This window comes from Meleagris gallopavo, chromosome 20 (genome assembly GCF_000146605.3).
Source record: "Meleagris gallopavo isolate NT-WF06-2002-E0010 breed Aviagen turkey brand Nicholas breeding stock chromosome 20, Turkey_5.1, whole genome shotgun sequence".
NCBI lineage: Eukaryota > Metazoa > Chordata > Aves > Galliformes > Phasianidae > Meleagris > Meleagris gallopavo.
Window position 1 is genome coordinate 6,216,085 of NC_015030.2, and position 13,521 is coordinate 6,229,605.

At 41.2% G+C, this 13,521-nt stretch overlaps 1 protein-coding gene across 1 annotated transcript; it reads right to left on the bottom strand.

Moving 5' to 3' along the window:
- PRKAR1A (protein kinase cAMP-dependent type I regulatory subunit alpha) lies at positions 1-13,038 on the bottom strand. Its single transcript, XM_010721460.3, has 11 exons — positions 12,920-13,038; positions 11,315-11,493; positions 6,275-6,448; positions 5,577-5,668; positions 5,191-5,252; positions 4,621-4,667; positions 3,878-4,036; positions 3,348-3,408; positions 2,946-3,067; positions 2,307-2,388; positions 1-280 (listed from the first exon to the last, which is right to left on the bottom strand). The coding sequence occupies exons 2-11, from the start codon at positions 11,489-11,491 to the stop codon at positions 108-110; spliced, it is 1,149 nt and encodes a 382-aa protein (XP_010719762.1). The 5' UTR covers positions 11,492-11,493; positions 12,920-13,038; the 3' UTR covers positions 1-107.
- Between the last annotated feature and the right edge of the window lie 483 nt (positions 13,039-13,521).

Below are 13,521 nucleotides of genomic sequence, written 5' to 3' on the forward strand. Positions count from 1 at the left end.
TTTTAAAACAGACATGAAGCTGCAAATGCCAGTGGCCATGTGGCTCTGCACAAGGGTAATAAAGCAGTCTGCGTTCGTGAAGCATGTTGCTGAGAGGGAGGAAGGCTTCAGACAGACAGCGATACAAAACTGTTGTACTGCTGGATGTTTCGCTTGAGAATATCTGAGCACGGACCCAGGACACGTTCAAATCGGGGTCGATCAAGCTTTACACATTTCAACAGGCCACGAGCAACAACTGTGGCAGCACGGGGACGGTTCATCAACAGAGCTATTTCACCTAGAGCAACGGGAGAACGGGAACAGCATTACAAATCAAGGTGCAAAGAGTCACACGTTACCCCGCTGTACTTCAAACCGCTGCAGGAATTGAAGCAAAGTTAATTCAGCATTTATCAGAATGAACGTTTATATAGGTACATTACAAGCAATTGTATAGCCAGCATAAAAAGAAAAACACCTTTACGTGCTATTCTTTTTTAATTATTCAGAAATCTGCATCAGTATTTTCCTTATTTGAGAAAGGGCCACATCTCAGTTAACTATGTAACTTTCCTTATCAAGCAGTCATTTTTCTAAGATGTAAGACATGTTGCTGATCAATTCAAACTTCTATGACCCTCGGGACAAGACCATGCTATTCAAGTAATAACCTCAGTGCACAAGACAGAAGCTTCTGACCAATACCTAGCCAGAATTAAGAACCATACCTTGCCATTGGGTGGTAGAATGAGTATCTCAAGCCTGGGATTCCCATTTCATAAGTTACACACAAGCACATCAAAAGCTTTGTTTCAAACGCATGTTACAACTGCTGAACAACGTATTTTGAAATTAAGTTTTCTTCGAGCCATTGTTTCCCTTGGTGGTAACAGCTATGCCTAACAATCCTAGCAATGAGCAGGAAGTCACCGCATCAACTTTTGGGTTGGTTTGGTTTTAAGCAGTTGAACAGGTTACACTCATGTTCAGGTCTAAGGATAGAACGCAGGGATCCTCAGAGAATAAATCTGCCTGCATTATCAGAAGGGATGTTCAAAAGGAGAAAACTTCCTCGGTGCCAATTAAAACCTCAAACTCGCCAGCCTCAAGAACACAGGCTTGCAAAAGAGTAAGTAGGTTCTAAGGGAGACTTAAAGCCTCAGGGACAGATCTGCAGCACCTGAACAACAACAGGATAGCATTCAGTGTAGTAGTAGGAAATTCAAGGATATACATATCAAGGGAAAGATTGGAAGAGACCAATGTTTGACATAGGTAGAACAAACATCTAGCGCCAGGTACTGAGCTAAGCAAATCTCTGGCCAGATTGAACGCTACCAGTGCACTCCTGAGCACAGCCCCCTTCAGGCCTTGAAACAGAGTATTTGTTGATTACATCACCTACAAAGTTGAAACACTGAACAGACAACCAGAAGATTTTTGCAAGAGGACAGCTCAAAAAAAATAAGAGGACATATCTTAAACCTGAAGGAAAAAAAAAAAAGCCTTTTTGTTTTCTGAGAGGGAAGTGTTTAAATATTAAATAGTTGGTTCTCAACAGATTTGAGGGGGTGGGAAAAAATTAATTCTCTTTTGAAGAAGCTTTGTTTGGGAACTTCAAGGCATTGTTCTTCTGAACCTAAAATGAGGCAGTCAGGAATATCCTGTTACACACCATTACGTTATTCTCCAAAAATGCCCTCTGAGCATACATGTCCAGTCCTTACCTGTGATCAAATAGATCAGTGTGCATTAGGAACTTAGCTTTTTTATTTTTTTTTTTTTTTTGCTAGTATAGAGGCTTTTTCAAGCCAAAGCAATTTCTCTATCATGTAACTTTTAGCTTAGTAAAAATACCTTCAACAGAAGGCAGAAGAGATGCTGATTTGCACCAAGTACTGCACCCAATCTTAAGCTTTTCAGTGCAAGATGCTGGCATGAAACAAGTCCAGCAATGCCACCCAGATGGTTATGGGACTGCAGCAAAGGCTGTACAGAGAATTGCTGGAGGAACTGGTCAGTTTGATCTTTACAGGGGAAGGCTTTAAGTGAGACTGTGGGATTTCCATCCCTGGATGCAAATTGCTGTGGGGAGGTCAGACCAAATCATCATCCTTCCAAATATCACCACTCTACAACCACCACTTTTCTATAACAGGCTTATACACCTGAATGTCAAGTGACTGACACTGAGTGAACCACATGAATCAGACAAAACAGTGATTAAGCAAATCCATCCCATCACTGTCACCCACAGCAGTCATCACCACAGGTTAAACACTGACAGTGGTATATGGCACCACTGTTGTCACTACAGAACTTACCAAAATAATCCGAAGGTGCCAGTCTTCCCACTTCAACAAATTCTTCATTTTCTGATCGACGCTGTAACACTGCAGCTGTGCCCTTTAATGAACCACAGCAATTAGACAACTGGAATTTCTGCTATACTTCAATCACTGAATTCCAGAATCAGTTGCTTTGCAGAAATAACTCTTATGATGTCAGTCTTTAAAAACCACTTCACAGTTCATGCATAGTTCATAGACTGCTCCATAACTGGCCTTCCTTCTTCTTTAAGCTTAAAACATCTTGGGTACCTACTTTCTGCAGCATTGATCTCTTCCCATTTATCTTGCACCAGTATTACAGTACAGTTTGCAAAAAGAGAAGATAACAATACCACTAGCAGGATATTACTAGCTATCTAGTAACATGTGTCTTTACTTTCCTGAACAGGATAAACAGTTTAAGCCAGAAACACTTTTTTTCCTGGAATTACTATTTATAAAAATAGCAAAACTAAATATAAGCTTTTGCATGTCCAGCAAGATTGTATCTCATGAAGAATTCTCTGAAAGTACATTCCAACATTTCATTTTCTGAGAATCTATTTAAGGGCAGAATAAACAATGTTAAAAACACAGACAAACTTATGAGGTTTTGATTTTAGTCCTGCTTACCTCCAAGATAATGAAGAACTCATCTCCTGGCTCCCCCTGGACCACAATCTTTTGCCCATCCTCAAACTGTACTGGTTCTAAGGCATCAGCTACAGTAAGGCGCTCCCACTTGTCCAGAGATTCTAGAGAGTTAAGTGTCCATTAATAGGTTGTCTTTTCGAGGTACAAATCACATACTTTCCTCCATCCTTACAGACAAGACAGCATATTTACAGCTGCAGTTGGGCACTGCGTATCAAGACTTTAATTACAATTATTTTTGAATGATGCAGAACAGCAATACAGAGTTTGCAGTCTGTTCGTCACGTTACCACAATAGCCTGTAATCATAATAATGCTGAGTAACAGCTTAATTGTAATATGGCAATTTATTCCACTTTGGAACAATATCTTCGTACTTACCCAATATAGATACTTTGCTAAGGAATTCCTCATACATCTTTCTCTTTCTCAAAGTACTCCCCTATGAAAAAAAGCACAAAATGAATCCACAAATTTTTTTTGTCTAGTTCTCATTTGATATCAGACTTCAAATAAAGTTAAATATAAAAATATACAGCTTCACCTGATATATTACATCCCATCCCACACAGCCCAAACCCACAAGAGTAAGTGACAATTTAACCAGGAGGTGGTAAATTTTCAATCCAGAGAGCTGCATCTCATAGGTAGCACAGGAATCGATTTCTTCACTAAAGCAAGATTCCTCCTGCCCCATTCCTGATAAGTGCATCCTGAATGATAAGCTCTGATTGCACAAGACATAAAACAGGATTTTGTATAAACAACTCCAACAAAACACAAGCACTGAAAGAAGGTCAAGTAACCAAGAGAAGTTGACTGAAGGGTAAAAGCAAAAGCATAACTGCAGGTTAGCAGACAGCTACTTGAGTCACTGGTGTAAACCACACACCAGCTAGACAAATACTTGCCATCAAGATCCTTCTGTAGCTATCTCTGTCAATGCCCCACAGCTTCACATTTGTCTTCGCTTTGACAGTTGCTGCACGGGGAGTTCCATATATAAGGGCAAGCTCTCCAAAGCTTCCTCCTTCACCAACACTGGTTGCCCACTCATTGTTCACATAAACCTGAAAGCCAAAGCCCACAGTGTCTGGAAGGTTGGTCAAAGAATGTGATGCTCCCACTACCCTGCATTTCCTTTATAACGTAGGGAAATTCTCACATCTACATAGTCAAAGTGGATTATTTCAGGATTTCACTAACACTTCATACCCAACCCCAAACCCCATCACAAGCTTTATTTCCATTGACAAAGAGTCTGCTGTCCACATCATGTGCACAGAGACTAGAGATGCAGACCCAAAGACCTTTGGATAGGAAATAAAATCTCAAAAAGCCTCAATGAAACACAAAGGACTTGAAAGGATTTTCAAGAAGCTGTCACAAAAATTGCATAAAAATGGATGATTTGGATTAGAAAATAATAATCTTAAAGCCTGTCCCACACCTTACCTAGGCTCTAAACTTGTAAAGTATTAGTGCTTTATTAACATCTGAATAATTCATCTTAAAGTTAAACACAATTCATAGTCTCTGCAGTCAGACTGAAGAATCAATAAAGAGCAAAACAGCTCCAAAGCAAAATTAGCTTCTACAAGTTCCCTTCTGCTAGGGATGAATGCATCATTAATAAGCTACCAATAATGCTTACATCCATTTCTCCTTGATCAACAACATAGAAGTTATCACCTTCATCACCTAAAAAACAAAAAACAAAAAATCAAAAATTAAATACACAAAAAGAGGTAAAGCTAGGCAAACATACTTCTACAAAGCCAGCATCTCTACCAGCTTTCATGTGCAGAATGTAATGAGGTTGGCAGAGACATTTCGCACAGCTGGAAGGGTGAAATACCACATTTTGTTCATTTCACACTCTTCTTAGTCCTGTGAAAAAGGACAGCTACTGGCATGCAGTACATCAGCCACATTTCCAAGAATGACGGAAAGGCATACTGGATCCAAAAATTGTCATAAAGTATTCTACAGAGTCACTAAATCACAATCTTTCCAACACATAACATGTGATGAAACACAATATTCCCACAACTGCTCTACTCCTTATTTCAGAGCATGAGCTGTGCTTCAGTTAACATGACAAGAAAGGGTCACTGCATCCAGAGAGGGTTTTTTTCCTTCCAAAGCAGCACACGAACAAGAGCATTAGGTCACAGCCTGCCCACCATCTCAAACATTTATCAATGTAAGCACAGTCACTTGCCTTGCTGTATGACAGTCTCGCCTGCAATGTAAGTGACGGGGAACATCGCATCAAAGATGTCACTGAAAGGAGGACACCAAAAATCAGACAACTGCAACACACACAGCAACCTAATCTAGTGGAAGGTGCCCCTGCCCACAGCTGCAGGGCTGGAACTAGATGATCTTAAAGGTCCCTTCCAACCCCAACTATTCTGTGACACTGCGCACGCATTCGTACATCTCCAACCTCAAGCAACCAACTTTTCCAGTCATCCCTTTACTGCTGTAAACAGGCTGTGCAACTTTGTATTTTACTATAAAAATGCAAAGTTACATGCAAGTTGTAACTTCTACCTTTGCATTTTACTATACTTTGTTCAGACTTCAACATAGATTTATTCCTACCTTCTCTCATTATCATCAAGATGGGCAAACAGCACATTCTTCTCAATAGCTTTTGCCAATGCAGCCATAGTTTTATAATCTTTTGGAATAACCTAGGATTAAAAAAAAAAAAAATCAGAAAAAATAAAGTAACTGACTCAATTTCAAAAAGAAAATCTTCTGCACTATCCAAGACTAACAAATGACTCAAATTGCTACAGAACTTGAGTCTTTCAGATTCTTTCAAGCACTCTAGCTCTAACAAACAAATACAGTCAACATTTACAGCTAGCTTATACAGAAGGTAAATAAAATATTGGTTCTATGCAACTGTAAAAACGTAATTCCATGTTAAGTCTGTAGTTTCTTTTCACAATTGCAAGTATACGTTCAACTTAATTCCCTAAGAATAGCAGCTCTGCCTTTGGGCTAAGCCTAATAATGCTGCAGCTGCTGGAAGCTCTCTGTGTGCATGCATTAAAAATACATATATGTGTGTATATGTATATACACACACACACACTACTTCAAAGGGAAAAGATCAAAACCGTGTAAAAGTGATTTGTCTTCATGACAAACTGAAGAGCTATACACACAGGTCTGAATCTTACTGTTATCACACTACCTAACAGGCTACAGGCTTAGTGTTACTTAATATATCAGGTAAACTCTGATTGTATGTGCATCTCTTGGCAACACTAAAGGAAAAAATAGAGCACCTTTCTAACATAAGATGCAGCATCCTCCTCTGTATAAACTTCTGCACTGATGGCCCCACGTCTTCTTCGACCCTTGACCACAGGGTTCATAGGAGGAGGAGGAGAGATTTCATCCTCCCGTGAGTCTGAGCGTGAGCCAGACTTCTGTTGGTTTAACAACTGTTTTGTTTCCTCCTAAACAGGAAAGAAGAGATATTTGTGTCACATAATCCAGTAAAGGAAAAAAAGCAATTACATATCATATTCCAATTTAGCCTGCCAGTGCAAGGGAGCTTCCTGTGTCCTATTACTCTCACATTAAGGCAAGCAGGAGATTACAGCATGATCAAATGCCTTACTGAAGTAGATAGAAGACGTGCCTTTCCTAACATTCACGTCACAATGGTGCTTATTTTAATAAATTACACTAAAGGTTAATTAACTTGAGAAGCACAAACAATTTGACTCTACTTTCCACCAGCATATTCAATAGGCAATGAAAAAAACCTGCAAAAGAGAAAGTCATTTTCCCAAGAGTGCACACAGCAGTTCCTTCCCTGAGCTGCAGGGTGTTGGTGTTAAGCCTTTTATTCCTTTGAAGGACAGAAAAACAACTCCTCTGAAATCCCTGTTACATGAGAAGCTTTTGAAACAAGGTGAAGTCACGGACCAACTCGATGCTTGGTAACCATGGGTTATTTTAGGAGAAAGAAACACAAATGCAGCTCACAGAAGAGGTGCAGAAAGGATGCTAAAGGCCAAACAGTATCTTCCCTCAAACCACAGATCTGTCAGCTGTGTACAATGCTAGACATGTTCCTTATTTCCCACAGCTGCTTCCTGGGTTGTGTTGTACTAATACTGGGGAAAGCCAGCACACTTGGAATAAAGTGAATTCTAGCCACAGCAATGCATGGGGATTTGATCCTTTCACATACCAGAAAATTCACCTTACTTAACTAAGATATTTATAAAAAAAAAAGCCAATCTCACAGCCAAAACATTTGAGTCATAATAGCTCAAATCACTTTCTCCCTGCCATAAGGAAAGAGGGTTTGGGGACATGTTTGAACAAAACAAGGAGTCATCTGTTCTCCGAGGACTCCAGGCACATAAAAGCCAGGCTTGTCCCCATGTCCTTGATAAACCCTTCCCCCCCAGCCCGGTCAGGCAGCTTGGCTGCCACAGTGCACTCCGGAGGTACACAGAGGCTGTGTGTAACACCACCACTTTGAGGAAAGGGACCTCAGCTAAGCATTACAGTGAGTTGACATTTTATACTTCTCAGACAGCCAAAGAGCACCGACCCGTCAAATCACCCCGCGCTTCCTGCTTTGTGTTCATTAACAAAATAGTGCCACATTTCCAACTGCTGGGGCAAGGAATATTTAAAGCCTTGGCACTTATTTAGAAAGCAAACATCAGCTGCTGTGACTTTACCAGTATCACACAGGATACACAGACCCTGCAAATGCCAGAGGCAGAAGCACTTCAGCAGCACTGAGTGAGGGAGCTGCACATCACAGTGCTGCACTCAGAGAGAAAATAGAGCAGGCAGAAGTCAGCAGTTATGAGACTTAATGCTGTTACATTAAAAACAAGCCTGTTACTGCAGGACATGTGGACATGCAAAGGTTACACATGGCTAAGATAAAATACTCAAGGATTTCAGCTGGTCTGGACATTCTGCTGAAACACCTACGGAGAGGATTGCCCCTAATGAGACAAATCACCACATCCACATTACTGCAAGACAGCTCTGTGCCATTAGTAAGGGACACACTGGAATCTCACTGCTTCCATTACAGAAGCTTTCCATGTATTCATGTTTTTAAAACATACCTTATATCATTTCTGATACAGAACTGTGTTTTATTACACCACTGGATTGGAGATAAATTACACCAGGCCCCAACCAAGAAGTCACAGCTGCTCCTTTCAGGTACCTTAGAATCTAACCAGAGTGAGGAAACGTATTTGTTCAAATTTAGAAGCTCTTGAAATGAAAGCAAATATTGAAGAAAAGCACCTATGACCACAACATGGATTCTTAAAAGGTTTATCACTAAAGCCAGCCTACTTACTGCATCCAAATGTTCAACCTGACCTCTCAGCTGACAGAGCAGCTCACACAAAGATTTTATTGTCAGTGACCACAATTGTACATTCCACTGATCCTGACAGATAAGAAATCATTTAAGTCCATTTGCATTATTACTTATGAGATAAAAAAAAATATTAAGATAATGAGCTTCTCATCATCACATTTGAATTCTTTCAGCTACTGAAGACCACATGATTTCAGAATTATTTTGTGCACTATACACTCCAGTATCTGGTAGTTGTCATTAGAATCATAGAATGGCCTGGGTTGAAAAGGACCACAATGATCATCCAGTTTCAACCCCTGCTATGTGCAGGTCTCCAACCACCAGACCAGGCTGCCCAGAGCCACATCCAGCCTGGCCTCGAATGCCTTCAGGGATGGAGCATCCACATTACACCAGAAATAGCTGATTTCCTCTGGTTAACTTTATTTAATTTATATCAGCTCTCCACCATCCTTTTTTCCCCAAAACAATTCACTTAAACTTGAAGGATATTTAGGTATGCATTTGTGGAGGCAGGGCAGATGATGGGGAACAGGTACAGTACTTCAGATTCCTGATTTCAGTTTTGCACAAAGTCCAACACACGTGCAGCAAATCCACCTGGCAGGCTGCAATACCAACCTCTGCATTAAGTTTCCACAGCTTCAACTACAGAACCCAGCCAAGCTCAGCACCAGCTAGCTATCAGCTGTCAGTGTGCACTTGTGTTATCAGCCCTGTTTGCAAAGCAAAACCAACAGAAGCCATAGTGCACCACAAACTGATTGTAAAATGTTATTTTATCTGAGTGTAGTGATAAAATTCACACAAAGTTTTTCATAGCTGAAAAGGACACGTGAATTCCTACTGCAACTACATCAGAGGCAGTAATTTTAATGTTTCTGAGCAATAATTCAACAGCAAGTTTAAACATCTTCAATGTATGTGAGTAACATGACAGTGAATCAGCTCGGTGGAAGAGATGACTTGTCAGGAGAGAAAATAGAACCCACACTTCATTTTTAAATGATGTTCCTCCAGAAGTCAGCCTCAATCAAGGCTTAAAAAACACTGTCTCAACCTCAGCTTCATTCAGTGTAACATTTTAAAAGTAGATGGGAAAGTTGCCCTGCTTTCATAGGGATAGAACAGATGCTACTCCTGGAAAACACGTTTCAAACATTTTTACTGGACTGGAGCTAAGTACCAGGTTAGAGCTGGTTAACAACAGTAGCACAGCTACTGTTATCAGACTGAACTATGAAACTACCTCAAGGAAGACGTAGCAATTTTTATATTCAACAATATAAGAAGGCTACAGTTCCACTGGCAGCTATAGCTGCATGAGTTGGCACATATAAGCCACGCCAAAACTATTTGTAACAAAAGGCCTTAAACAAAATTCTAAGAGTAATTTCAGGGGAAAAGCATTATCTAACCAGTTTTATTTTCAGCTTCCTTGTAGGCTGATGGAGTGCACGGACAGCCTATTTGCACCAGAAAAAAAAAAAGTTGTTCATCTCCAAAATACACATGATGAGAGATGGCAAGCCTAGCTCTGACCTTACAGACAAATTATCTTTAAAACTAATTATTGCACATTGAACATCAGTCCACTGCAGAACAGAATTGAAATGCTTGTTTTATGCCCCTTCATGTCTTTGCTTACGGCTTATTCTAAGTTCTACCTCCTAAGCAGAACAGTTTTCTTTTTAAAGCAATGTTACTGCAAGCATTGATACACCGAAGTGTACAATATATCAGTATTAGAAACCCAAGAATACAAGGCAGGAAAGCTGGCATGGTAAAAGGTGGGGACTAAGGATTTTTAGGAACCTGACTGCAATCTGGGCTGCTGCTGGGATTTTGAAAGAGAACATACTCAAGATGTTACCACACAAGAAGAAGAAGAAGAAATACTACAGAGTTCTTGTGCACTTAACAAGCAAATTGCTCCTCAAGCACACAGCAAGCTACAGGAGGTACATCTGCAACATCTGATCACCTTCTAGTACCTATCACAAGCACTTCCATTAGAAGACTATTTCCACTACACATACCTACACTCTCTGTAGCATTATTATTATTTATTTCAGCAATTAATAACTACCTAGAATTAAAAAAAATAGGACAAAGATACAGTTCCCGTGTAAGTTGCACCTGCAAATGACTGCTGTACAAGGTCACAGCTACATTAATTACTAACAAGCTGTGCTGAGTACAGTGGTTATAGCTAATCTTTCTCCTGCATTAGCCTTTAAAAACTTTCACAGCATATTTCTTTCTATCAGCTTAAGATATTGTTATATTCAAGGAACTGTTCAAATTAATGTTAAATTGATTCAAATATGAGCACTGAAATGAAAACTCTTTTCACTCCCAAGATCACAGAAAGAGACCTTCAGGACAAATGAGAGGCACAACAAAGCAAAACACTCACACTCAGTTCCCAACAGAATGAAGAAACAGGCTTGCTGTCTTAGAAATCAGGAAAATAAATGCTCCCATTTGATTTCAGCTAGGCCTGAATAACTACCACTGGCCTGCTGCTGTTCTGTACCTGAATATTTGTAATCAATTTGCCTCAACAGAAGAAAGCAAACATGTATCACCAGCAGCTACCAGGGTCACACAGCACAGTTACCATCTGACCACAGATAGGATCGTGTGTCCTATCTATCAGCTTCTGTGAGTAAACACTAGATTGGGATTACATGTGCATCCCAGGTGGATGAGTCTTCTTGCCAGTTTACTTCTTGCCTTACTTGCTTTGTTGTGACAAAGGTGCTCCCATACCACAAGCCACTAGCAAAAACTACAGAAAATGCCATTCGTTCTCCAAGAGCATCAGGCCCACTTCCAAACAGCCAACACAAACACGGGCCAAACTGGAAGCTCAGACACTAAATCAAGTTGAGCAGTACAGATTTCAGCTGTTCCGCTCTCCTTCTCTCCCAGTGCTTATTTTTACCTTCTCCAGTCTTTCAAAGTATTCTCTGAGGAATCCCATGGGTCGGTCAGGTCTCACTGTGCACAGCTGCACAATGCAATCCTTCAGAAGCTGCTGGATGTTGTGTTTTTGGACATAAAGTTCACATTCCCGAAGACTGCGCTCCTCCTCACTGCTGCTGCTGCTGGAAGTTGCCATTGCTGAAAATAAGAGAAAGAGAAGGTTAAAGAACTAGTGGAAAAGAAGATGGTGCTGCCCAGTATAGTCAGACATGTTATATTGCCTCAAGGAAAATCATGCAGCACTATCATCTTACTGACATCACTGGATAAAGTCATCTTCATATCTAAGATCAGTAACAAAGCTAAAGGGTGAAAGAAAAAACTATGAACTTATTTAGCAGAAATTATTTAGAAAAAATAAGAACTGACTGCTCCATATATACAGGCAGAAGTGTATTTGATTGAGCTGAAAAAACCTCAACAATTCAAGTCCTGTGAGCACTCAACATCAGGGAAGAGTTTTCATCTAAACTTTCTGATGATTAAACCTACTATTTCTTTTTGAAGAATCACTTCATAAACAGAATTGTATGGTGTATGGGGTGCTTTGGTTTAAGCTGACAGGCAGCTGAAGCACCACACAGCTATTTGCTCCCCCTTCTCCATTGGGATGGGGGAGGCAAGTAAAACTTGTGGATTGAGATAAAGACAGTTTAATGTGACAGAAATGAAAGGGGAGAGGGGAAAAAAATAACAAAGCAAACAAAAACCACAAAACAAGTGATGCACAATGCAATTGCTCACCGCCTGCTGCACGATGCCCAGTCTGTCACCAAGCAGCAGCTGCCCCTTCAGCCAACTCCCCCAGTTTTATTGCTGAGCATGACACCACGTGGTACAGAACATCACTTCAGCCAGGTGGGGCAGCTGTCCTGGTTCTGTCCCCTCCCAGCCCCTCAGTGGGCTGGTAGCATGAGAAGCTGAAACAGCCTTTGCTCAGCATAAGCACTGCTCAGTAACGGCTATCAACACTGGTTTCCTCTCAAACCCAAAACATAACACTATATCAGCTACTGTGAAGATTAGCTCTATCCCAATTGAAATCAGGAGTCAGGTGGTGATGATCAGGAGATCAGTGGGTGGAAAGTGGGAACCTGAGAGGCAAGCACTGCAAGTATTCGGAAGTGAAATGTACTAAGGTCAAACCAAAGCCAGCTCACCAAATGCCCATCAGTGGCAACTGGGGAATTAGAAGCATTTCTCTTAAAAAGCTCCTTATTTAAGCTGTTTTATAACTACCTTCATGAATACACTGCAATCCCCCAAATATTTCTCCAGCTGCGGATTATCAGGAGGGCACCCTGAGGCATACCTGTCACATTGTCAAGCTCTAAGGAGACTCTGAAATCACAGTGCCAGCTGCAAGGCTTTGAAAAAATAGTATTGTCTGTTCTCTTTTATCTTTCATGTTATAAAATTACGTTAATATATTTATATATATATATATACACGTGTTTATAAAAATCAGTGTTGAGTTCTTTTTTTTTCATAAAACAGCAAAAGACATTGCTGGGAAATAAAACGATTTCTCAGGGCATTTTTGATGAAATATAAAGAAAGTTACCTGGCTCAGAGACAGCTGCAACAGCTTAGGACTATTGAGCGAGAAGTATCGATATCAGGATCAGCTTTAGAAAGAGAAGGGGGGAAGGAAAAAAAGGATTCAGACAAAGCAATGTTGAGATGCCATGTCACCGAGCTGCCACACTGCGTGCTTTATAAGCAGCAATAGGCGATATAACACCGCACCCCTTGGAATTGTGCTGGGATTACAGGAGGTACAGAGCTAACACAGAGCCGCAAACACTTCCAACAGGTCACAGCCCCGGGCAGACGCGTTACACGCGTTACACAGCTCACAAACACTGAGCGCGGCCTCGAAACGACTGAAGGAAGCCTCTCCTTCCTCCCGCTGCTCCCTTCGCTGCCATAACAGCGCGCTGAAGGTCAGCGCTAACGAGGAGCCCCAGGGAAGCCGGGGCCGCGGTGGGGGTCGCTCGTTGCTCACACAGCCCGGCAGCTGCCGCCCGCCCCCCAGGCCCCACCCCGCAGGTTTGGGAGCGAACCCCCCCGTCGCCTGATTTCTTTTTCATCCTTTCTATCGTTTGAACGCTTCCGTTTCCAGTGCCCCGAGCCCCCGCGCGGCCCTTCGCAGCGCAGCCTGAA

Coding starts and splice junctions, on each gene's coding strand:
- PRKAR1A (XM_010721460.3), bottom strand. CDS start 11,491: ATGGCAACTTCCAGCAGCAGCAGCAGTGAGGAGGAGCGCAGTCTTCGG. Junction 6,449..11,314: donor ACTTTGAAAGACTGGAGAAG/GTAAAAATAAGC, acceptor TTTCCTGTTTAG/GAGGAAACAAAACAGTTGTT. Junction 4,037..4,620: donor TTGATCAAGGAGAAATGGAT/GTAAGCATTATT, acceptor TTTGGCTTTCAG/GTTTATGTGAACAATGAGTG.